The sequence below is a fragment of the Cervus elaphus genome, chromosome 22 (assembly GCF_910594005.1).
Source record: "Cervus elaphus chromosome 22, mCerEla1.1, whole genome shotgun sequence".
NCBI classification, from domain to species: domain Eukaryota; kingdom Metazoa; phylum Chordata; class Mammalia; order Artiodactyla; family Cervidae; genus Cervus; species Cervus elaphus.
In genome coordinates this window covers 4,769,511-4,794,091 of record NC_057836.1, presented here as the reverse complement: position 1 = coordinate 4,794,091, position 24,581 = coordinate 4,769,511, and the positions used below count along the sequence as shown (strand labels likewise).

The 24,581-nt window shown below is 55.2% G+C and overlaps 2 protein-coding genes across 9 annotated transcripts in view; one reads left to right on the top strand and one right to left on the bottom strand.

The window, feature by feature from the left end:
* ARHGAP8 (Rho GTPase activating protein 8) overlaps nt 1-4,277 on the top strand; it is a 47,709-nt gene extending 43,432 nt beyond the window's left edge. For all 7 annotated transcript variants that reach the window (XM_043881570.1, XM_043881569.1, XM_043881572.1 and 4 more), the window contains exons 12-13: nt 3,150-3,253; nt 3,876-4,277. In XM_043881570.1, coding sequence (XP_043737505.1) covers nt 3,150-3,253; nt 3,876-4,202 — 431 coding nt within the window. In that variant the 3' untranslated portion in view covers nt 4,203-4,277. The remainder of the gene's footprint in view (nt 1-3,149; nt 3,254-3,875) is intronic.
* Nucleotides 4,278-17,053: 12,776 nt separating this feature from the next.
* The window catches only part of PHF21B (PHD finger protein 21B), an 83,165-nt gene continuing 75,637 nt past the window's right edge, over nt 17,054-24,581 (bottom strand). For both annotated transcript variants that reach the window (XM_043882492.1, XM_043882493.1), the window contains exons 8-13: nt 24,313-24,367; nt 23,205-23,227; nt 22,096-22,254; nt 20,516-20,591; nt 20,095-20,198; nt 17,054-19,081 (exon numbers count right to left, since the gene is read on the bottom strand). In XM_043882492.1, coding sequence (XP_043738427.1) covers nt 18,863-19,081; nt 20,095-20,198; nt 20,516-20,591; nt 22,096-22,254; nt 23,205-23,227; nt 24,313-24,367 — 636 coding nt within the window. In that variant the 3' untranslated portion in view covers nt 17,054-18,862. The remainder of the gene's footprint in view (nt 19,082-20,094; nt 20,199-20,515; nt 20,592-22,095; nt 22,255-23,204; nt 23,228-24,312; nt 24,368-24,581) is intronic.

Here is a 24,581-nt window from a genome sequence, read left to right as displayed (position 1 = left end):
CTGCCCAGGGTCGGGGAACACGGGGTCAAGGGTTATCAGGTGCCCCTGGGCCCAGAGGCGGGATCTCGGAGGGCGTCTCTAGATCTGGGGTACATCTCCACGGTCAGAGTGCACCCCCCTGCACTGCTCTGGAGGATCTCTACTTCTAGCACCTCAACTTCCTCCTCTAGAAAGGGGGGTACCACCCCCGCCTGCTGTTAGACAAAGCTATGCGTGGCCCTTGTGAAAGCACAATGAGGCACCCCTTTGTGGGGCAGGGGGGGCATCATGAGAGGTGTGGGGACCACTGCAGTGGGGAGACAGACTGGGCTCAACTCCGAACACCGCAAGCAGGAGGAGGGGCTTTACAGCCAGGGAGCGGGTGGTCCGTGGATGGAAGATCACTCAGGGGAAACGGGGGTGGGGGTAGGCGGGGGCAGATTCTGACTACACTGATCCAAGGACTCTTGCTACCAGCAGACCAGGTGGTCCAACATCCCCTAGGGTTGGGGGACGGGGGGATGAGGACCCATCAGATGGCAAGGGTGATCAGGGTTCCTGTTACACTCACTTACAGCTCTTGGTAAAGCTGGACAGTGCAGAGGCAAAAAGAAGCCTGAAAGCAGAGGCTTTGTTAATAAAAGAACTCTACAAAGGCTGACTGGAATTTGAGGAGAGAGTCTCCCCAGATTGGTGGAGAACGCCAGGGAGGCGTGACGTGAGCTGCAGCTCTCGGGCGTGGTGATGTCGGCGTTCTGGAATGGACCAGGGGCACCGAGGGCCGGCCGTGGCACTGGTCACTCCTAACAGCCAGTGAGGGCATGTCAGGGCTTCCTAGTTGGCTCAGTGCTGAAGAATCCGCCTGCAAATGCGGGAGACGTGGGCTCTCTCCCTAGTCTAGGCGGGTCTTCCCCCTGGAGAAGGACATGGCAACACACTCCAGTATTCTTGCGCGGAGAATCTCATGGACAGAGGAGCCTGGCGGGCCATGGTCCATAGGGTCGTAAAGAGCCCGACACGACTGAGCAACTAAAGAACAACAAGGGCGAGTCAGGGATGCTGGAGGATGCTGAGAAAGCACGTGACCAAACACTGCTGCCGTCAAATGGGACGGCCTCTGCCCCCACTGCTCCCCCCAGACTGGATTTGACTCCTGGTGGGTCTCAAGCCATGAGACACACCAAGCCCCTACTTCCTCCCCGCACCGCCCCCCCCCACATGCACACGCTGAGATTTGAACAGGCACTCTGCTTGTCTCTAACAATGAGAGTTAGAAGGCTCGAGGCTGTACCCCTAGGATGGTGACTCCAACCCAAATAAAATCCTGCCCAAGAAAGCACTTTTCGTTCCAGGCAAAACCTGATGATGGACAGAGCTGCCTGACCCCATCTTAGAGCAGTTTCTGTAGAAAGATTGCAATTATGAGCTAGTTATTTCCTCTTCATTTGCCATCTCTACTCGTTCTTTTTAATAGCTGCCTATCATTCTATCAGCTTAGTTATTCTGAAGGCTATGGACCCTGTCAGCTGTCATTCAACAACTCAGCTTGACTGAATCCTGACTCCGGCATAGGGTTGCCAGATTCAGCATTTAAAAAACACAGGACGTCCAGTCAAATGTGAATTTCAGATAAATAATGAACTCTTAGTATAAGCAGGTATCTATGTGTAAGTAAGTATACTAAACTCTTTAGTATATTATGTGCCAAATATTGAACAGGATGTACCTGCACTAAAAAAGAATTTGCTGTTTATCTTCAGTTCACATTTAACTGGATAGCCTCTATTGTATCTGGCAATCCCGCTCAGGTGGGGTGCATGTCTCCTTGAAGTGATGCAAGAAGTCCTTGCAGAGAACACTCTGGAGGAAATGGGCTTCCCAGGTGGCCTGTGGTGTCCAGGAAAAAAAGGAAACTGCCACGGGGATAGTTGCCCCAAGGTATTGCAAGGTTTAGAGCACCAACCCATAGCCGAACAGAATGGGACTCAAGTCTGGGCTTCAGCACAGCTTAGCTGTGTGACCTTGGGCAGGTCACTTAACCTCTCTGAGCTCACTTTCCTCATCTATATAAAAGCGGGGTTGCATTGAGATTGAAAGGCACATACACTGGTTGGCATGATTCCTGGCACACAGTAAGTGCTTGGTTCGTGGCAGCTTTGTGACAGCAAGCTGCTCCTTCCTGCTCACTAGGGAGTATTCTTTCTCGAAGGAACCACGGTAAAAGCCAGGGGTGGACAATGTACCATATCTATTCTGGGACCACAGCTCTTAGAAAGAAAGATATCAAGGCTGGAAAGCAGAGATCCAGGGCAACAAGACTTGTTGGTTCCTCGTAAATATTAATTCCGAGGGGATTCCTAGTCTGCTCAAATTACCCGGCAACAGCTTGAGTTCAGGGAAGAATGACTTTTGTTGAAAAACCAACAAGAATGTTCACAGCAGGGAATTCTGTGTCTTTCAGCAGAGGCTGTGTTAGTTCACAGTCACCGTGCCCTAGGTTTAGTGGGAGGAGATTTAGGGTGCTGGAAGCTCGAGGTGTGTCCATGTGTGCACACGTGTGTCCGCAGCAGGAGCTTGGTGGATGCGTGTGGAGTAGCACCTCTGCACTCGCAGTTTATGGAGCTCAGCGGGGTATGTGGGGGGGGGGGGGGCGACCACTGGAGGTGCACAGTCTGCTTGGCTGCTTCCGGGCCCCGTTGGGTGTGGGGCCCTGAGCTGTGGACTGTAAACAGGTTGAGTTAGTCCAGAGCGGGGTCCATGTGTTTTTTCTATAGAGTCAGACCGTAAATGTTTTAGGCTGTGTGTACCAGACTCAGCCATCATGCAAAAGCAGCCATGGACAAATGAATGGATGTGGGTCTGTGCCAATAAAGCTTTATTGACAGAAGTAGGCCACCGACCCTCGGCCTGTCGTTTGTATCGACCATCCCATCCATAAGGTGATCTGGCTCCCGGGGGTCGTCTGGTGGGGAGCAGTCATGGTGCCCGAGGTAAAGAAGCAGGCAGAGCTTGGAGAAGCGGGGGGTTGCTGAGAACAGCCACATGACCGGGAAGGAAATGGGCCCGAGGCCCAGGCATGGGGCAGTCTGTCCCCCTCTCCCCACGCCCCTGCCCGTCCTGAGAGGGACGCAGGAAGGGGACGCTCAGGAAGGACCCTTGGGCCGTGGCAGGTGTGGAGAGCAGCCTGCGGGTGACCTGCTGCCGCCAGATCCTGCAGAACCTTCCAGAACACAACTACGCCGTCCTCAGCTACCTCATGGGCTTCCTGCACGAGGTGAGGGGGCCGAGCTGGTGCCCGGGCAGACCAGGCCTGGGTTCTCACTTCCCTTGGCCCTGGAGCCCACTCTGGGCCCGAAGGGCCTCCTGCAAGGCCTGACCAGGCCACACCTCTGCCCGACAGGTCACGGGGCAGGTCAGGGGCGGGGTGGGGTGTGGACAGGGGTGCTGTGTGTGCAGACCTGGGGTGCTCAGAGTCTGCCACCCGCGTGGGGCCTCAGCAGGACGTGTCATGAGTGTCCGGGGCCTGCTGCACCATGAGCCACACACCGGGGGCCCTAAGACAATAGAAATGTCTCCTTTCGCAGCGCTGGGGTTGCTCTGAGTGTTGGCCGAGATGAGCGGGCAGCCCCTTTCGGAGCCGGGCACTCTGTCCCCAGGGCCCCACCCCCTGAGTCCTGGGGTGGGGTGGGGAGGCTGCTAGGGACATTCCCATTCCGGAAGGAGATCAAGAGGTCAGAGCCAGTGGGCCCCCCGGGCTGTCAAGGCCCATCCCTTCCGTTTTACAGACGGGAAACTGAGGCCAGGACGGGTCACAGCGCGGGCAGGCGGCTCCAGCCCTCCTCCGGGCGCAGGGAACGCTCGGTCACACCCCTGTCTACCGCATGTTCTGGCCCCAGGTGTCCCAGGAGAGCATCTCCAACAAGATGAACAGCTCCAACCTGGCCTGCGTCTTCGGGCTGAATCTGATCTGGCCGTCCCAGGGGGCCTCCTCCCTGGGTGCCCTCGTGCCCCTGAACCTGTTCACCGAGCTGCTGATTGAGTACTACGAGAAGGTCTTCAGCCGCTGCCCGGAAGAGCGCGGGGCCCAGGCCGGCGAGCGGGGCGGTCCCCGCGCCAGAGGCCCCGCCCCCGACGGAGGCGCCGCAGGAGACAGACCCGCCTCCGGCCTCGCCCGGCCCCCGCTCCCTCCGCGCCCCCTGACCACGGGCTGGAGACTCCTCTAGGGCTGGAAATGTCAGTGGTGGTCTCCGCATCTGTGTTTTGTAAACTTGCCATTAAACGATCTTCTAGCGAAGCAACCCTCCAGTGAAAATTCCGTGCTTCTGATTCTTCAGCCCCTCTTGTTGGGTAAGGGCAGGCTGAGCCAAGATGATGGATCTGTTAGGATCAGAACTCAGCCTGGCCTCACCTAAAACGGGAATGTACTGGCTGGGCCTGGTACCAGGCGTCTCCTGCTGCCGTGATGCCACGTGACAAACCATGCGGACCCAGTGACTTAGAGCAGCGGCCTCTGGGGCCAAGGCCAGGGTCACAGCGGAAGGGCAAAGGGTGCGGATACGAGGAGGTGGAGAAATGGGGCCATCGGCTGCCCGAGGGCTCCAGGACGTGTCCTGGCCCTGCGGTCTCAGGCAGGCCGGCCCCTTGGTGTTGCAAGACGGTTCTGTGTTCCCAGCTCCACATACAGTGAGGAACCGTGAAAAGTCATGGCTCCACGTTCCCAGCAAAGAGCCCCCAGCATCCCTGACTGGCCGAGCCAAGGTCTCACCCTGGACGGGACACGTGTCCGGGGCAGGCACCGGTGGGCTGGCCAGGGTCAGGTGCCCCACACAGACCCGGCAGCAAAGGAGGGCTGGTGCCCGATGGGTCAGTGTGGGCAGGCCCCCACAACATACACCGCAGGCCAGAGTTTCAACAACAGGCCCTTGTTTTCCTGCCGTTGTGGAGGCCGGAAGCCCAGGGTCAGCGTGCCAGCAGCCTTTACCTCTGGCGAGGGCATTCCCCTGACGTGCAGATGGCCACCTCCTCTGTCCTCAGGAGACAAAAGGGCCAGCCCCCTGGTCTCTCTTCTCATAAGGACACACGACCTGTCGGGCCCGGGTCCCATACTCATGACTTCATTTAACTTTAACTACACTGTAAGGAGGGCTTCCTTGGTGGCTCAGACGGTAAAGAATCTGCCTACAATACAGGAGACCTGTGTTCTCTCCCTGGGTTGGGAAGATCCCCTGAAGAAAGGAATGGCTACCCACTCCAGTTATTCTGGCCTGGAGAATCCCATGAACAGAGGAGCCTGGCGAGCTACCGTTCATGGGATCGCAAAGACTTGGACACGACTGAGCAACTAACACCTTCACTTTATCTTCCCAGGTGGCGCTAGTGGTAACGGGCCTTCCTACCATTGCAGGTGACACGAGAGATGTGAGTTCCATCCCTGGGTCGGGAAGATCCCCTGGAGAAGGGCATGGCAACCTGCTCTAGTATTCTTGCCTGGAGAGTCCCATGGACAGCTGGGGCTCCTTCCCGAATGCGGAGGGTGTGGGCACCGTGCTCACCTCCTGCCTCTTCTCACCTCCACATTCACTCCACTTCCACCTGTGGCTGCGGCCACCTGCCTGCCTATCCTCGTCTCTGTAAGGGAGGGGACGTATGCCCACTGAGCCGCCTCCCAGCGCCCAGCAGTGAGTGGGTGACCCCTTGTTTCAAGGACCTGGCAGACTGAGAGCAGGGGAGCATCCTCTTGTTTCTCTGATGCGGGTTCCCTGTCGTGACCAGGCCAGAGCACAGCATCCCCGAGTCCCGGCCATTCAGGTGGTAAGGACGTTGGTCCTCCTGTGGCTTCTGGGTGGAGGAGGTGGAGCTGGTGATGGGTGCTGGAGGGGAGACCCTCCCACTGACACAGCACGTCCTCCTGGGGAGAGGCAGGCCCAGCCCCAGCAGGGTGGGCTGTGGAGTCCCAGTCCAAGGTCACAGGTGCGAGGCCTTGCACCAAGGCAACAGACATGGAGCCCAGAACCAAGGTCACCTCTGGAACTGACTGAGTCCCTTTGTGCGTGCGTGCTGAGTCGCTTCAGTCGTGTCCGACTCTTTGCGACCCCATGGGCTGTAGCCTTCCAGGCTCCTCTGCCCATGGGATTCTCCAGGCAAGGATACTGACGTGGGTTGCCATTTCCTTCTCAACTGTTGCCAAAAGCCCCCCTGATCATCACCAGCCAGTTTCCTGACCCCGAGTTAGGCAAAAATGCCCACCCCATGCTCAATCTGTGGCCCCTAAACAATCACCTAATGCACCCTTCCAGCAGGAATTTTCTTTGTTTTGAGGCTGTAAAAATTGGCTGCTAACCCACAAAAGCTGTGACAAACCTGGACAGTGTATTAAAAAGCAGAGGCATCACTTTGCCGACAAAGGTCTGTCTAGTCAGAGCTATGGTTTTTCCAGTAGTCATGTATGGATGTCAGAGTTGGACCATAAAGAAGTCTGAGTACCAAAGAATTGATGCTTCCAAATTGGTATTGGAGAAGACTCTTGAGAGTCCCTTGGACAGCAAGGAGACCAAACCAGCCAATCCTAAAGGAAATCAATGCTGAATATTCATTGGAAGGACTGATGCTGAAGCTGAAGCTCCAATACTTTGGCCACCTGATGCGAAGAGCCGACTCATTGGAAAAGACCCTGGTGATGGGAAAGATTGAGGGCAGGAGGAGAAGGGAACGAAAGAGGGTGAGATGGTTGGGTAGCATCACCAATTCAATGGACATGAGTTTGAGCAAACTCAGCGAGATAGTGAAGGACAGGGAAGCCTGGCGTGCTGCAGTCCATGGATCGCAAAGATTCAGACACGACTTAGTGACTGAACAACAACTCATGAAAGCGTCTGCTCTCCCTGGAGCCGGCCCGCTGTTCCAACAGCATCCTATCGGCTCTCCCTGTTGGGTCAAGAGCTCGGCCTGCCATGCTCCCAGCGCCCACATTATCTCTTCTCTTTGTTATAATGAACTCACTCCCTCCTTCAATGCTCTGTGTCTGGAAATTCTTTTCCGACCTGCGCTCAGATGGCCACCACAAGGACATGGTCGGGGGCTGAGCCGGGTCCCTCCCATGGGGCTCTCAGGATGACACACGGCCACGCGGGCCACACGCCGGGAGGAGACTTTGCTGTCTTTGCTGGTCCCTGGAGTGTAGGGGCTGCTGCAGAACCACCTCCCACCTGCCTCTGCCTCCTGGGGGAGCCCAGCCAGGTGGGCGTTCATGGTTGGGGCTTGAGCGGCTTTAAGTAACAGCCATCTCCGTGCCCAGACTGAGAACATTGAGGAAAAGGCAGACTTTGACCCGGGAGTCAAAGTGCCTGCTTTGAGCTGGCCAGGGCCCTGCCTGCCTGGGCTCTGTCTGTGGCCAAGGGCGCTCACTAACTAGTCACCCTGATTTCGACAAACACCACCTGATCCCTGAGCCCGGGCAAGACGCGGGCCAGAGTCCACGTGTTCTGCAGGCAGTTGGCTCCAGACTTCCGGGTCCCACCTTCTTAATATTCCTTCCTCTTCCCACGGGAGGGGCAAGGGGGTGGGGAGAGAGGCCAGGAGGATTAATCCTCCCTGGTGAAGTCCCTCCCCGACCTGGGGCAGGTGGGCCTACATGTCTACTCCAATCGTCTCATTGCTGGTCTACAGACGAGGACCTGGAGGACCAGAGAGGTGGAGGAACTTACTCTAAGCCACACAGCTTGTACGTGGCAGAGCAGGGATTCGGCTCTGTGCAGCCCTGTGCTGTGGGGGCCAGAGAGAGGGGTCAGGGCCTCCGTCTCCCCACCTCACAGTGGAGGGGGCGTTCGCACTCCACACTCCCCTCCAGCTGCCAGGACAGCAGCTCAGAAACCACGAGACCTGAGACTCATCAGATGCAACCTCCTGGCCCAGCTTCCTGTCTGAACACATTGGAATGATTCAGTGTGGACATCAGGGTTTGTCTGCCCTGTGTTGGCAACAGCCACGACTTGGAAACAACCCACGTGTTTCTCGGTGGATGAATGGACCAAGAAGATGTGATTATTTATACAGTGGAAGATTATTCAGCCATAGAGACAAGGGAATCCTAACACTTTTGACAACATGGATAGATGTTGAGGATGCTATGCTAAGTGAAATAAGTCAGGCAGAGGAAACAAAAAACAACCCTAAGATCCAATTTAATATGTAGAACAAAATATATACAAAAACCACCAATGTCATAGAAAAAGAGATCAGATTTGTGGTTACCAGAGATAGGAAGTGGGGAAGGAGGAATTGGAAGACAGTGATCAAAAGCTACAAACCTCAGCCGTAAGATAAATAATACTAGGAATATAACTAACATTTTGATGACTATAGCTACTAGCTACTCCTGCTGTCTGATACATAGGACAGTTGTTAGAGGGTAGATACTAAGTGTTCTCATTACAAGGAGAAATTGTTTTCTTTTTATTGTGTCTATATGAGATGATGAATGTCAACTGAACCTATTATGATAATCATTTCACGATACACGTACATCAGACCCACATGCTATATGCCTTAAACTTACCCAGTGGGTGGGAGGGGGGTTCAAGAGGGAGGGGACATATGTATACCTGTGGCCGATTCCTGCTGATGTATGGCAAAAATCATCACAATATTGTGAAGTAATTATCCTCAAGGGCTTCCTTTGTGGCTCAGCTGGTAAAGAATCCGCCCACAATGCGGGAAACCTGGGTTTGATCCCTGGGTTGGGACGTTCCCGTGGAGAAGGGAGAGGCTACCCACTCCAGTATTCTGGCCTGGAGAATTTCATGGACCGTACAGTCCATGGGGTTGCAAAGGGTCGGACACAACTAAGCGACATTTACACACACAATTATCCTCTAGTTAAAAATGAAATTTAAAAAAGAAAAAAAGCATCGTGATGTACATCAGTTAGTTCTCAATAAAACTGGAGAAAAAAAAAAAAGGTTTGTCTGCTGCCAAATTGTATCTTGGACACTTCCTGGTTGGACCAGAATCATCTACATCTTTGGACTTAAGACAGGTCTTGGTCACCCGGGTGGCTGTCCACGCTCCTCCCCACCCCCACCCAGCCCTGGGCACACCTCTTCAGCAGCTGCAGTCACCCTAAGTAGATGGCGGATGTTCACAAAGGCCGAGGGAGCTCAGACCTGCCAAGCTCGGCGGACTTCTGCGCAGGATGGGCTCCACAGGCTGCAGCATGTGCTCGCTCCAGGCCAGCCTCCCCAGCTGGGTGGTGGCAGCCTGTGCCCTCATGGCGCCGGGTTCTGGCCCTGTGTCCTGGGCCCCAGGAGCCCCTCAGGGCCCGCTGATCTGAGCAGCATAGCCTGTCTCCTCCCAGCCCCCTCTTTCTCACCTGTCTCTCCACAGCCCCCCTCCTGCTTCTGGTCTGACCCCCCACGCCCTCGTGGCTCAGACAGTAAAGCGTCTGCCTACAAGGCGGGAGACCCGGGTTCAATCCCTGGGGTGGGCAGAACCCCTGGAGAAGGAAATGGCAACCACTCCAGTATTCTTCCCTGGAGAGTCCCACGGATGGAGGAGCCTGGTGGGCTACACACAGTCCATGGGGTCACAAACAGTCAGACACGACTGAGAGACTTCACTTTCTCTTTTTCTTTCCCTCCATCCTTCTTCATCCATCTTTGCTGTTCCTTCCAGCTTTCCCTCTCTCACAGCCAAGCGCAGCCAGAACGGTGCTCTTGGACCACTTGAAAAGTATTATTGTTTCTTTTCTATTCCCCTACAAAGCTCTTTTTCTTTTCTCTTACATCCTTTTTTCTTTTTTTTAAAACTCCAGATCCAGCCAACCACAGTCAGGCATGGTGGGGGGCGGGGGGCGCTCGGACCAGCCTGAGTGGGCTCCCCCGCCCCCAAGGGGTTCAGTTCGGAGCCCGAGGCAAACCCACGGCCAGCCGCACTGGCCGCTGGAAATGCGGCTGGCATCTGCGCCCCTCGCCCCCAGAAAGGCGTCTTGTTCTCTTACACTTCAGAACAACCCGAAAACGGCCTCAGAGTTGTGCTGCCAGGAAAAGAAAAAAAAGTCTGAAATAAAAAAAATGATGTCTCCCTTAAGAGGACACCACTGTGAACACCAGAATTAACAACGACATTAAATCAAATCTCATGCATTATGCAGAAAGGTTTCCAGTGTGGCGCACATTTGTGAAATATATGTTTCAAATTTTCTGACTCTGAGAGGTGGCCCCGAGACGCTCTCCCGTGGCTGCTTTGATGGCAGCCTCCCTTTCACAAGCGATAATTGTGGAATCCCAGCGCCAGCGCCGCGTGGTCCTGTCACCCTTCCCTTGTATCAAAGCACCATTTCCACGGCAAGAGAAAGCGATTACGGTGATAATGTGTCGGAGACCCACGCGGCGCGTATCAGCCTGAAACAATGAAACGTGAGGCTGGAACCAGGGCCCCGGAGTGTCTCTATGGACAAGGACGTGTGAGATAAATTGCCCAAACATTCCCTTTTGCAGAAATGACAGAGATTTTAAGCGACTCCAGAGATTAGGCAGGCTGCCCAGGACTTGGAGCTGACATCTACCAGGAATTAACGAATCCTGCCCTGAGTAGACGCGTCTGTAGGCAGAGCAAGTGGCCAGTCCATTCCAAAGAGGCAGACTGCCATCACCGGGGGGCCAGGCACTGGGCTCCCCGATTCTGGTACAGCTCAGACTCAGACCTGTGAGCCTAGGTGAGTCATGTCGCCCAACACGGGGAGTTCAAAGTGAGGAGGCTCCACTTGGGTTTCTGTCCTGCACGTGGGAGTGTGGTTGGGGTAAGTTCTTGGAGCTTCTTCTCCTTTGATTAATGGGAAGAACAGTCTCCACTCTGCGGGCCTCTGTGTGTTTCGCAGCATCTGTTTTGTCCCAGCAGTAACAGTCTCAGAATTATAGAGGTTTTGTGGGGGCATATACATCCTGCCTTCATGGGGCTTGCAGAAGAGCTGGGGAGAAAAGCAAATAAAAGCACAAAATATGCCTTTTTTAATTTTTTAAATTATTTTCCATTTACATTTTTTCTTCCAATACCTTAAAACATTTATTTACTTATTTTTATTTTTCCATTTTATTTATTTGGCTGCACTGGGTCTTAGTTGTGTCATGTGGGATCTTTAGTTGTAGCATGTGAACTCTTGGCTATGGCTTGTGGTATCTAATTCCCTGGACAGGGATCGAACTGGGGCCCCTGACATTGGGAGCTCAAGGTATTCGCCACTGGACCGCCAAGTCCCCAGATACATCTTTTTAGAGCTATCGCAGTATGAACAAGACTCAGGCAGGAGTGGGAAAGAGGGGGGAGATAGGGGAGGGTCCTGGCAGCTCCCAGGCTTGAGTGATTTGGGCCCCGAAGAGGGGTCCTCCCCGGATATAGATGGGGTGGAAGAGGCAGGGCAAGCCCTGCTGTTGGTTTGATAACAAAAAGCTTTCCTGTTTTGTTATCAGAGAAATAATTGCTCAGGGGGAAAAAAGTTCGCTGACAGAAAGTGCAAACAAAGGCAGTGAGCATCATTTAAAATTTTACCGCCCGGAGAGAAGCATTGTTCATATTTTGAGGAATTGGCACTTTCCTGCACTGCTGGTAGAGATGTAAATTGGTACAATTACAATTTAGCAAGCTGGTGAAGTTAAAGCTGATCCAGCAATTGTGAGTCGAGAGAAATAAACCAAAAAAGGGAGGTACAGAGATTACTGCAGGGTTGTTGTCAGAGCAGACAATCAGATGCGACCTGAGTGTGCCCATCAATAGAAGAAAAGGCAGATGAAGGAAAGCGACTTCCATGAGAGTGAACAGTGTCCTGCAGGTAAAATGAATAAATTGGATCTGTACGTTTCCATGTGACTGAATCTCTAGTATTATGCGGAGAGGGGGAGAAGTTGCAGGATGATAAATACAGGGTGCTATTGCTTGTGTAAAGTTTTAAAATGCCCCACTCCTATATATAGTTTATGAATTGAAAATATTACACGTCTGGAACAACGTACAGAAGGCATTTTCAAATTTTATTTAATTTTTGTCTGCACGGGGTCTCCGTTGCTGGGCTCAGGCTTTCTCTAGTCACGGCGAGTGGGAGCTACTAGCCTCTAGTTGTGGGGCACAGGCTTCTCGCTGCGGTGCCTTCTTTTGTTTTTGGGGCACAGGCTCTAATGTGTGTGGGGTTCTAGAACTGCAGCGCATGTGGGATCTTCCCAGAGCAGGGATCGAACTGGTGTGCCCTGCATTGGCAGGTGGATTCTTAACCACCGGACAACCAGAGAAGTCCCAGAAGGAATTTTTAAAAAACTGAATTGGAAAGTGGTCTTTCACTCTTACTTTAGCCTAAGTTTTTCTAAGCGGCTTCCCAGGTGGCTCAGCGGCAAAGAATCCACCCACCAAAGCAGGAGACACAAGAGACGAGGGTTCGATCCTTGGATTGGGAAGATCCCCAGAAAGAAGACATGGCAACCCACTCCAGTATCCTTGCCTGGAAAATCTCCACAGACAGAGGAACCTGGCAGGCTATAATTCATGGAGTCACAGAGAGCTGGACGCGACTAAACCTCTGAGCACACACACATACATTCAAGTTTTCTAAGGATTCTTAGTATATCCAAGTGCTCTGCTTCCAGTGTGGCTGAATAACTCTCTTGGGACTTGACTTTTCCACAACAACGTCTGTTAACTCTAGACAAAATACAAAAGAACACAGGTAAGCAAACAGGAAATCAACAATGTGAAGGCCCTGGAGATTGAGTGAGGACAGACTCGAGGGAGGTCTACACTTGGAGAAGTGACTGGCGCCGGATGGGCTTCCTTTATGTGGATTTTAATCTGATCTGGGCCGAAGTTGGCAATTCTGTTAGAATGGTTGTGTCGACAGTAGGAAACAACAGTCTTTTTGGCTTAAAGAGCAGAGGGTAGAGTTTGGGACGGTCCCTAGGAGGTGGGTCAGGAGTTCTGGACGGGAGAGAGCCAGACAGGGAGAGGCTGTATTTTGAGCATTTAAACCCAGTTTCAAGTTCTGTCTGATCACTGAGTCTCAAATGGAGGACAGACACCAGCTAATGATAAAAGAACTGAACCGGGGTCTGAGCCACCTGCTGACAGAGTTTGCAGTTAGGGCCCAAGTTCAATGCCTGCTAAAACAAGCAAAAACCAGCACTCTTCAAAGGAACATAACAGAACCCAGGGTCTCTACAACATAATACCCACAACATCCGAGACGTAGTTAAAAATTATTCATCATACAAAGAAACAGGAAAATGCAATCCAGTCTAATATAATCAATGATGCGTGCACAGTAGGTCACTTCAGTCGTGTCTGACTCTTTGTGACCCCATGAACTGTAGCCCGCCAGTTTCCTCTGTTCCTGGGATTCCCCAGGCAAGAATACCTGAGTGGGTTGCCATACCCTCTTCCAGGCAATCTTCCTGACCCAGGGATCGAACCCACGTCTCTTATGTCTCCTGCATTGGCAGGCGGGCTCTTTACCACTAGCGCCATCTCGAGAAACAATCAATGGAGACCAACCTGAAAATAATGCAGGTGTTGAAAATAGCAGTCAAGGATGTTAAAGCAGTTATTATACACACTCTCAAGTTCATAAAGGAAAATATGCTTAAAGTAAATGAAAAGAGAGGAAATCACAGTGAAAAACAAAAATAGAAATCTTTAAAAACAGGGGAATTCTGTAAGAGTGAAATACAGTATTTAAAACTATTTTTTACAAACAGGAAAGAAAAAGAAACCCATTGGATAAGTTTAGTAGGAGAATGGAGATGATAATAAAGGAACTTTATTATTTTTTTGAGGAACTTCCCTGGTGGTCCAGTGGTTAGGACTCTCTGCTTCCTCTGCAGAGGGGGCAAGTTCGATCCCTGGTTGGGCAACCAGGATCCCGCATGCCACGTAGCGTGGTCAGGAAATAAACATGAAGTTAGTGACTGTGGATTTGGAAGTGACGCACACAGTGATTCTCTGGGCTGATACGAGCCTGCTCTGACACCACTGCCATGCTTCCAGACGAGGCCCAGCCCAGGCTGCCCCTGCCCCCCGCTTTCTGGGCAATGCCTCCACTTCAAAGAGCCCAGCAGTGGAGGTGGTGGGGACCCCTCCTCCTTCTGACTTAACACCGGGGGGTCGGGGAAGCTGGGGGTGGAAGCGCCTCCGCACACACCCTCCCGGAGCCAGCCTTCCCCCGCCTGGCTTCCCGACCCCACAGGAACCTGCCTGCTGCTAGCTACTGCAACCAATGGGTCTCTGCCACCCGACGACAACAGGGACCCGAGCAGAGCTGCCTGCGGGTGGGTGGGAGTCCTTCCGTTCTGTTTGGAAACCAGAGATTCTTGGAGTGGGTGCTGGGGCCTCGCCAAGCAGAAGGTAGCCAGTGAGGGTAGCAGAAGCCACGGCCAGCACCTAGCTCTCTGCAGCCTGGTGTGGGGTCCTCCCGGGGGACCAGAGGCAGGGGATGGGGGTGGGGTGAGCAGCGGCCGCCAGAAGCAGGACAGGCTGAGGGTGGGGTGGCCTGAAGGTGGTCTCACAGTCTCAGATTGCAGCCACCTGCCCAGACTTCTCCCTGGGGTGTGCCTGGGGGTCCCTGGGGAGCCCCCCCAAACACAACTTGAGCTGCTGCTCAGGGGAGGGCAGGACATCAAGGTGGGGACCAGGACCCCCCAAGCGGCATCACCAGACACTGCAGGCGCTGTTCTTGGGGAGCCCCAGGGGGTCTGGGAGATGGTGGGGGCACAGCAGAGTCTAGTTTAAGGAGCACTGCCCCCCCATGGGACACGCAGTATGGGCTGAAAGGGTAGGGAGGGGCAGCGTGTGGTCAGGAGCACTTGGCCAGCCTGTGCCCCTTCGTCTGTCCCCTCACGCTCGGTGGAGTCACCCAGGGGCCAGGTCGCCATCTGCAGCCCCCGACTGGCCAGCTAGCCGGGTCCGGAGTGCGCGTACCTGCGACTTGGTTAGGGCAGCTTCCAGCCATCCACACGGGCCCCACATGACCAGTGTCCAGCGTCCAGAGAGGCAGAGTGTCCAGGAACCACGGACTGGGATAGAGCCACCTGCTGGCCGTGTGACCTGGGTGTGTCCCCCTTTAGGTCCTGGCATTTCAAGTCCCCTGGGAGAGGCTGACGTGTCAGAGCAGGTCCCAGGAAGGAACCAGGTGGGGCGGGCACACAGTTGGCCGTCAGGGAACGGGGTCTTGGGCAGGATGACACTACGTGGGCTGTGCAGGGGAAGGCGAGGCCAAGGGGGGCAGCCCTGGATGGTCCTGGGCGAAGAAACCTAGAGAAGCAGATCTCAGAGGACCCACGGAAGGTGTCTGTTATAGGTTGTGTCCCCCACAAAAGATGTTTAAGTCCCAAGCTCCCCAGGATCTGTGAATGTGACCTGATTCGGAAGCAGGGTGACACAGTTTATGTGTGATCACTGGGGTGGAGCCTCATCCTATACAACTTGTCCTGATGAGAAAGGAAGACAAGGACACAGACACCCACAGGGAGAAGTGTCAGGCGGAGCAGGGACGGGTGATGAGTCTACGGCGGCCAGAAGCAGAGTCTGTCCCGCAGCCTCAGGAGAAATCAGCCCTGCCGCTGACACCTTCATCTCAGATGTCCAGCCTCTGAACTCCCTGCCTCTGTGAAGCGGACAAAACCATACGAAGGTGACCAACGGCAGGTCATGAATGTCCCAAGAGTCAGAGCCAGGAAGGAGAGGAAACGCTGGGTCTTGGTCAGGGGGCCTGGGGTCGGCTGTCCTGGGAGGGGACTGTGGTCAAGACCCCAAGTGGGGGAGATGCTCAGGGAGACGACGGGGGGCAGGGGCACATGGGTGAGCCCACTGCATGTGCAGAGGCCTGTGGCAGGCGCAGGCCCAGGGGGTTCCAGGCGGTGCAGAGAGGCAAGTGGCCAGAACAGAGCCGTGAAGGTGGAGTGAAGTGGGAGGAGATGCTGAAGGGGCGGGAGGAGGCAGGACCTGTGGCCTTGAGCTTTTGCTGAGGGAGGAGGGAAAGCGGGGGTCTAACAGAGGCGCTGTCACACGGGCCGCGCGGGGCGGAGGAGGTGGCTGTGCGGAGACGGTGGCGGCGGTGGTCCAGGTTGAGGATGGTGAGACCGAGGCCGCGGTGTGGGTGGTGAGACGGTGATCGACACATCCTGCGACAGTTCTGAAAGCTCACCTGACAGACGGCGCTGACCGCGGTGGAGGCCGGCCCACGTCATTAGGAGGCTGAACCCCCCCGGGTCAGAGGGGCTGGCTTGGGGAGACCAGGCCGTCTGAGACGCCCGCTGACGTCAGTGGGCTGGCCGTGGGCAGCGGGAGTCCATGGCAGAGGTCTGGGCTGGAGAAGAAGACTGGGGAGATACCAGCACAGACACACGGAAAGCCAGGAGGTGGGACAAGGCCGGTGAGAACTCAGGAGGAGTGGGGGCCACACACGGACCCAAAAGCGGAGCCAAAGCCGTCTGACTCCGGTACCTGGGCCCAGGCAGGGGAGGGGAGTGGGGGCGGGGAACACACAGCGCTGGCTGCAGCAGACCCCGCTGGGGACTCCAGCGGACAGTCGCTGTGTCCTCCACCCACTCTCTGGCCACAGCTGACTGTCCATCGATGGGTTCCTCACCCAGCTGGACCAACCAGAGGCCTCTACATCACGTCTGGAGCAAGGATGCAGGCGGTCTGGCTTCCCAGTGTGACTGAGACCAGGGCAGTTGTGGGACCCTGGGGCCACGCTGCCCGGGAGGCAGAGACAGCGGTCACGTGGATCCTGAGAGGAGGAGCAGGGGGAGGAGGGGCGGAGCAGTGTACACATGGCCCCTGGGCTCCGCACGGCGCCTGGTCTGAGCTTCTGTTACTTGCCATCGTCAATCCTGGCTCTAAAGGGGTGCCTGCACCCCCCGGGGTTGGGGGATCTGTGCGTGGTGGCCCCCCTCAGGGTTCTCTCTTCCCTCCCTCCCTTTGGGGTTGGCTGATGGCAGGACCCTGACCTTTACCCCCTCCAATCCCCTCCTCCCTGCCTCCCCCACCCCCGTACTCCCCGAGGCCTCTCTGTTGAAGGCAAGGAAACAAACCACAGGGCTCTGAAACCATCCATCGAGTTTAATGCATCGTAAGAAGGAAACTACATCGGCATATTTAAGACAAACACTGTTTCTCTATCCTCACTAGCCATCGGACGGTCCTCCCTGGTCCAAAAAAAACTAAGTCTCAGGACACATCGGCAGCTACCCCTCCCGGGTCCAACCTTTCACATCCTCCCATTAACAATTTCTTTAAAAACGTAATTCAATGCATCCGAGAAGAAAAACCAACCAATTAAAAAAAAAAAAAGGAACCTGAAGACATTTACATCGCAAGCCACGCGGTAATGCATAATTGGCATCTAGAGTAACCAATATATAAGACGTGTGTCTCACAGTTCACTTTGTTCATCAATAAAAGAATATAAAAATCTTGTTCAACCCAGTGTTGAGTGTATTAAAATAGATTTGTATCGTACAGCACAGTTTCTCCCGGAGTCGTGGAAATGACAGGAGGGACCGCTAGCGGGCTGTGTGGGGTGCCGGCCAGCCTCCTCGCCGGGCACCTGGCATCGTGCGTGCGTGTGTGCGTGTCTGGGGCCACGTGTGCGCACGCACACGCGTGCACTGCGGTCGGCACCGTGTGATATGCTGGGGGTGGGAGCCCCATGGCTCCCAGATGCTCATCCTGTTGTGCTAAGTTCTAAGTCCCTCGGGGACTGGAGAAGCTGAAAGGCGTGACCAGCCTGCACAGCCCACCCCAGGCGCAGGAGCCCTTTTACAATGGTGGGCACCCTCCCTCCGCTTTTGAGGAGACTGCGAGAAGAGGGACCCTCCAGTCTCCCGAGGCCACTGGTCTCTCTCCCTCCCCCCTCTCCCCACTTCTTAAAAGCCGCTCTGGGTCTCTCCAGTTTGGCAGCCTCCCCCTCCACCCGAGGGGGCTTCCGTTCATCCCTGGCAGCGGAGACCCTGGTGAGCGGGAAGCGAAGTCACCAAGTCCCCTTCACATTAAATTATCTCACAATAAAAACGCCGTACAAAAATGTAAAGTTATTTTTTTGGCATAGTGTCTGTACTGGCAAGAAAAGAGGAACGGAATATCTTATCGGCTCTTCGAAAGGAGAAAAGAAAAGGCTTCGGTCGTTAGGGTGAACGATTCAACCCCAGATGGAAAACCTGCCAAACGCCTCCCCAGCATGGCTGCAGCTCCATCTCGCCCAGAGACACCGAGGGCAAGACGAATCCAAAGTCAGCAGAGGCGGGAGGAGGCGCGAGGTGAGGGGGCCCCCGCGATCAGGGCCCAGACAGAGGCAGGCTGGGCGACAGCAGCGTCCGACCCTCGGAGCATCCTTCCAGTTAAACAGCTGCGATTCTGAACGCTAATGACACTGACGATGGGGCGGGCGTCTGGAAGGCCTGGCGCGCGCCTGGTGGCCCCGTGAGGGCGGGCGGATGGCGGAGTCTACCTAGATTTGCTACCCACCTCTCGCTCCAACTAGCTCTACTACTCAGCTACGCCGTGTCCTCGGCTCCCCTCCCGCAAGCACGTAGGGCGCCTCGGCCCTGCTCTCCGGAGCAGGGGTGACTCAAGGCCGAGGAGACAGCTGTGCCCAGAAACCAGAGGCCTGGACAAGCCCCCCCAGCAGCAGGGAGCTGACTCTGCGCCCCCAGCTGGCTTCCGGGTGTCCTGTCTGACAGGAAGTGGGCAGGACTCCATCCTGGCTCTCATTCAGCTCCTCCTCCCTTCTTTCCTGGTCTTAGTTTTGTCTGAAATTCATAGTGTGTATGAATTAAGGCTGACAGAACCCTCAGGTCTTGCGAGCAGGGTCCCAGTGACTTTCCAAGAATGAAGACGGGTCCCTCGGGGGTCAGTTGTGCCCCTGGGGGTGCTGGAGGGCAGAGTGTATGGCTGCTGTTGAGGGCTTGGTCCAGGGCCCTGCCAGCAGTGGGGCGGGGCTGGTGGTCGTCATGGTGACCTGGAGCATCTGCTCACCCTGTATCAGTCTAAGGAGGGCCCGCAGGCGGTCCAAGGACGACTGGGTGCCCCTCTGCCGGGCCAGCAGGCTCGTCTTGAGCTCCAGGCATTTCTGTTCGGGGAAGGTGTCAGAGAGAAAGGTCTCAGCATTTAGTAATGCAGGCCCCTGGGGTAGCCACCACTTAACCCCTTCTCCCAAAGCCCCTCCCTTTCCTCGCAGAGGCTGAAAGAAACCAGGAAGAGGGCCTCACACACCAGCCAGAAGTGAAAAAAGGAATTAAATGGCAGCCAGATCCACAGGAGAAGTTGGTTTAAAATTCAGGGCTGGAAATGGTGTGTGTGTGCAGGGATGTGGGAATGTGCTCCCTTGTGGGTGGGGGGCTCCCAGCTGACCACGCCGCTCCCTCCTCCTGCTGGAGGAGGCACGGAGCCTGCTCTGGCTCAACTGCAGCCACTCGGAAAGACCTTGAGCTTGCTGGCCAGTTCTCTGCTCTTTCTCTTGCCTGCTGTGTTCACGGCTTTTTCTAGCCTTTTAGGTTTCATGGCATCACAGTAAAGTGGTTAGAATTTGAATCATTTGCTGCTCAGGCAAATAACTTCAACTTCCTGAGGTTGTGTCCAAAACTCCAACATAGGAATAATCATAGGGCCTCTTCACAGAGTTATTGAGAGGATTAAATGAAATATGATGTTTAAGGAGTTTTACCAGGGCCTGACACTGCTGCCACCATCATCACCACCAAATTCATCACCATCACCACCATCATCACCACCATCACACCATCACCACCATCATCACTACAACCACCATCACCATCCCCGCCATCATCACCATTCACCACCACTCTACAGAGAAGAAACCACCATGTCCCCTTTATACAAGAAGAAATGGAGGTTCAGAGATGGGGCCTTGCCGAGGTCACAGAGCTGAGAAGGAGCAGAGCCAGATGCCCAGCTGCTTGATAACTATGTGTCTACTGAGTCACAGAGCTGCCCTCTCCACCTGCTGACCCCCTGAATGACACTGCTGAGTCCGACCTCTTCTGGGGCCTCAGTGACCAGAGAGTAACGCTTTGATCTGCGACATCCCGCGGTCCCCAGGGCAGACCCGCCCGCCCCGCACACCTTCACGGCCGAGGCCAGGCGCCGGTCCCGCTCCTCCAGCTGCTGGTGCTCGCTCTGGAGCTCGCTGCCCCTCTGCAACAGCTTCTGCTTCTCCTCTTCTTTGACTAGGAAAGAGGGAGGACTAGGCAAGGGCCTGGGTCCCAGGCCCCACGGGGAACGGCAGGTCAGCCGGGGCTGCGCCGTGGCTGAGCAGGAGAGGCAAGAAGAATCCTAGGTCCGTCCCTAGAGGTCACTCTGGCCACATCCTCCTGAACGAGCCAGAGGCTCTTGCCGGGTCCACTCAGGATTAGTCCCAGGCTCCCTCTTTCCAGAGCTTTGGATCAGAACAGCCTCTGCTGGGCCCAAAGTGAGTCCAGCAGTCCGAGGGCGGGGTTGAACAGAAGGGCGTCACTGCCCCTTCCCGGTTGCCCGGGTGTCTCACCTGTCTTGTGGGTGACGTAGGAGTGCACGACGGCCAGCATCCCAGTCCAGGGCACACCTCCGTCTTTCTTTAAGGCCTGGAGGGCAGATGGGGGGCTGAGCCAGCGGACAGCCCAGGGCCTGCCGCGCTCCGGCTGAGGAACCTGGGGCGGGCGGACGTGGGGGACAGGGGCACGGGCACGAGCTCTCTGGGCTGCCACACCCCCATCTCCTCAGGTCCCCACAAAACCCGGTACAATGGGAACTCAACGAGAGTGTTCTCTGAAATAAAGAGGATTCCCCGTGGAAATAAAGAGGCTTCCTCATTGAAATAAAGAGGATTTCCCCAATGATTTTACAAGTAACACACTCTATAGAAAAGCGTACTGTTAGAACAGCATTGAAACTTCCCACCACCCAGCCACACACAATATTAACACCTGAAAGCATTTTCGCCCAGGTTTTCTATTCTGCACCCTGTTTTTCTCAATCAGATGGCTAATGATCAAACTAAACAGCAGCTACAAAACCTGTATTCTTTTTATTTTAATTTTTTAAAAACGTAATCCCACATAGTGAACAAGTCCCAAAGAATCCCTAAATCCTTGTAAAAAAATATAATTTTCAGTGACCCCATAATATCTCACTGAGGAAAGTGCCAGAATCTATTTCACCAATTCTTTGCGGGGAAGCCAGGCTGTTCCTATTTTCTTCCCTTTTATAAAGAAAAGCTGAGGGACTTCTTTCTGCATAGAACTTTATGTGTATTGAACTATTCCATAGGTTCTACTCCTCAAAGCAAGGCACCAGGTTTAAAAGGTATACACATTATTAAGGCAAAGTCTAAGAGTGCTCATTTCACCACATCATTGCCAGAAGGGAATGTTATCATTTTTGCTAATTTGATGGTTTTTCATTTGCATGTTGCTATCAGTAAGATCTGGGCTTCCCTTGTAGCTCAGCTGGTAAAGAATCCGCCTGCAATGTAGGAGACCCGCGTTTGATCCCTGGGTTGGGAAGATCCCCTGGAGGAGGGAAAAGCTACCCACTCCAGCATCCTGGCCTGGAGAATTCCAAGGACTGTATAGTCCATGGGGTCACAAAGAGTCGGACACAACTGAGCGACTTTCTAACTTGTTACCTGGTGCTATTTTTTGTGGTTTGTGTTATCAGTACACTAAGTTGGAATCGCTAAGTCAGCTGCAGAGGGACACCTCTGCTCACTGTACACCCATGGTCCTCAACCGGCAGTGTCTGAGATGGCCATGACGGGGGCTATGATTGGCATCTACTGGGCAGAGGCCAGGGACACCACCGAACACCCTATGGTGCACAGGACAGCCCCCCACAACGATCATCCCATCCCAAAGGTCAGTTGTGCTGAGGTTGCAAAGCCTGGTTCTCTACCCAGCCCCCCTTCTCACCCCCTGCCCCTCACCCTGCCCCAGCCTGGCCCTCCCCGTCTCTGCTCACGGTGGGGATGATCCAGGAAGCAGGGATGGTTTGAGCAGCCTTAGATGTTGTGCCCGGTGAGGGAGGGCTCTGCAGTTCAGGGAGAGGGTGAGGGTTGGGTCGCCCACACACGGACACAGCCTCTCATACCTTCTGCTGGCATCTGGGGCACACCCACACGCCCTTGGGCACCGTCTTCAGGGGCGGGTCCAGGCAGCTGAGGTGGTAGGCCCCCGGGCACGTGCCACAGGGCTGCAGGTTGGCCCCTCGCTTGCAGGCAGCACAGAGTTCATCGTGGGTGATCTCATTCTGGAAGACATGGGAGGGTGGGAGGCGGGTCAGCGGACTGGGAGTAGGGGCGGGGGGCAGGCAGCTGCCACCCCGACCTGCCTGGGACCCAGCTCTTCCGCCAGGGTTTTCAGCAGCTCTGGGAGAGAGGACTAAGCCCCGAGGACAGGGGATAGTGAGGTGAGCGCGGGCCCGCAAACCAGGACGAGCGTCCCCGTCTCCTGCCTCAAAGCCAAGGCCCCCAGCCTGTGGGCTCCACGCAGCAGGACTCAGGCTCACGGCACCTCTGGTCCCCATGCCCTGGCCGTCCAGGCACAGGGTGGCTGTGGACAAACGTTACCCCCGCCGGCATGGACCCACGACACCACAGGGTTAGGGCTGCAAACAACATGGTCTAATGGAAATGTCATCACATGTTGCTTTTTAGTGGCTTACTGTGGCACAAAGGGACTGGAAATTTAGAATTAGATCTGAAACTTAGTAAAGAAAAACACTGAATAAACTCTGAAGAACTCAGCAAACACCCTGGGAAGCAGGGGCGTGGTGTGTGTGTGCTGGGTGGGGTTTCAAAGGGTCACGGAAATGTAGGTGTATGGGGTGGGACCCTGAGACCTGAGTCCAGTCCCTAATGAGGTGGGGAATGAGGACCAGAGAGGGCCAGACAACCCCCCAGCCCTCAGCATCAGCTGCTGCCATGTGGGCTGTTGCAGCTCCAGGGGCCCCTGTGTCTGGAGAGCTCCTGCTTGAACTGTGGGCTGAGCCCTGTGGTGATGCCCGACTCTGTGGGGCAGGCTGGAAAGTGGACTGGTGCTGTACAAAGCCCTCAGCACCAAGGGTGGGGCCCAGACCCACCGCTCCATTTCACAGCAGCAGGACACTGGGGCCCCAGTCCCTTGCCAGGAGTGACCCTACCTGGGCTCTATGGAAAGCATGTCCCACCCACCCAGGTGTGAAGACCAAGGGACACGTACCTTCCAGCAGGGGTCCTCATTGGCTAGCACAGGGAAGAAGGGCGGAGAACATGTTAGTGGCCATGGGGAGCACCGATCAGGACTAGAGTCCACAAAGCCCAGTGTGTAAGGGGTATGATGGAGTATCAAAGGCCCCATTGACTCCTGGGTCCTCACCAGGGGCATGCTGGGAGTATCACAGGCCCCGGTGACTCCTGAGTCCTCACCCAGGGCATGCTGGGAGTATCTCAGGTCCCAATGACTCCTGGGCCCTCACCAGGGGCATGCTGGGAGTATCACAGGGTCTGGTGACTCCTGGGTCCTCACCCGGGGCATGCTGGGAGTATCTCAGGCCCCAGTGACTCCTGGGCCCTCACTAGGGGCATACTGGGATATCTCAGGCCCCACTGACTCCTGGGTCCTCGGGGCATTCTGGGAGTATCACAGGCCCTAGTGACTCCTGGGTCCTCACCAGGGCATGCTGGGAGTATCTCAGGCCCCACTGACTCCTGGGTCCTCACCCAGGGCATCATGGGAGTAAAGTCTCTGCCCTGGTCATGGCCAGAACCCATCAAGAAAGAGGTTCATCATGGCCCCCTAAGCTCCCTGAGGAACATGACAGCAGTGAGCTGTCCAGTGGAGAAAACATTGCTCCAGGGATCCCTCAAAGTGACTCACTGTCAATTCATTTCCAACCATAACCCACTTCCATTCCAGTGAAGGATGGCCAAACCACATAATTTAATGATCTCAAAAATAGTTTTCCTTCTAATTTCTGGAAATTATACTGTCTAGTGGGAAGAACAGCTCCTGTGTGTGCACCGCACTCGACAGTCACACAGTGCTGTCACGTTCACCCTGCTGTCCCTGGCCCAGCTCTGAGAGGCCAGCGCTGTCAAGGGCTGGTTTTACACAGACCAGCAAACAGAGGCTCAGGGAGGTAATGTGCCAGGTGAGGGTGAGGGCAGCGGTGTGCAGAGGGCCCAGGGAGCTGTGATGTGCTGCCCGCTGGAGAGCAGCTGTCCAGCCGTGGCTGCGGACGGGGCAGGCCGGGTAGCCAGGCGGCGGCCCGCGCAAGGAGGTGCGGCCCAGCCCAGCCCCACAGCAGCCCTGCAGGAGAAGCGCTTACCTCTTGCTGTGAGGAACAGGGGTGTGTTGAGATAGTTGGACGCCAGTCGCTTCCTCTGCAGAGACAGAAAACCGAACTGAATGACAGGGGGCCCTCCTCGGTTGACACTAACCCGGCCCAGGACTCACCTGGGATGGGCTTCCCACCCTGGGCTCTGGACTCCAGCTGGACACCCGAGATCAGGGGCAGAAACAGGGACAAACGTGGGTGTGGGGGAGGGGAGAGGCAGGTCAGCCAGGGCAAAAGCCAGCAAAGGCTCTGCCCTACAG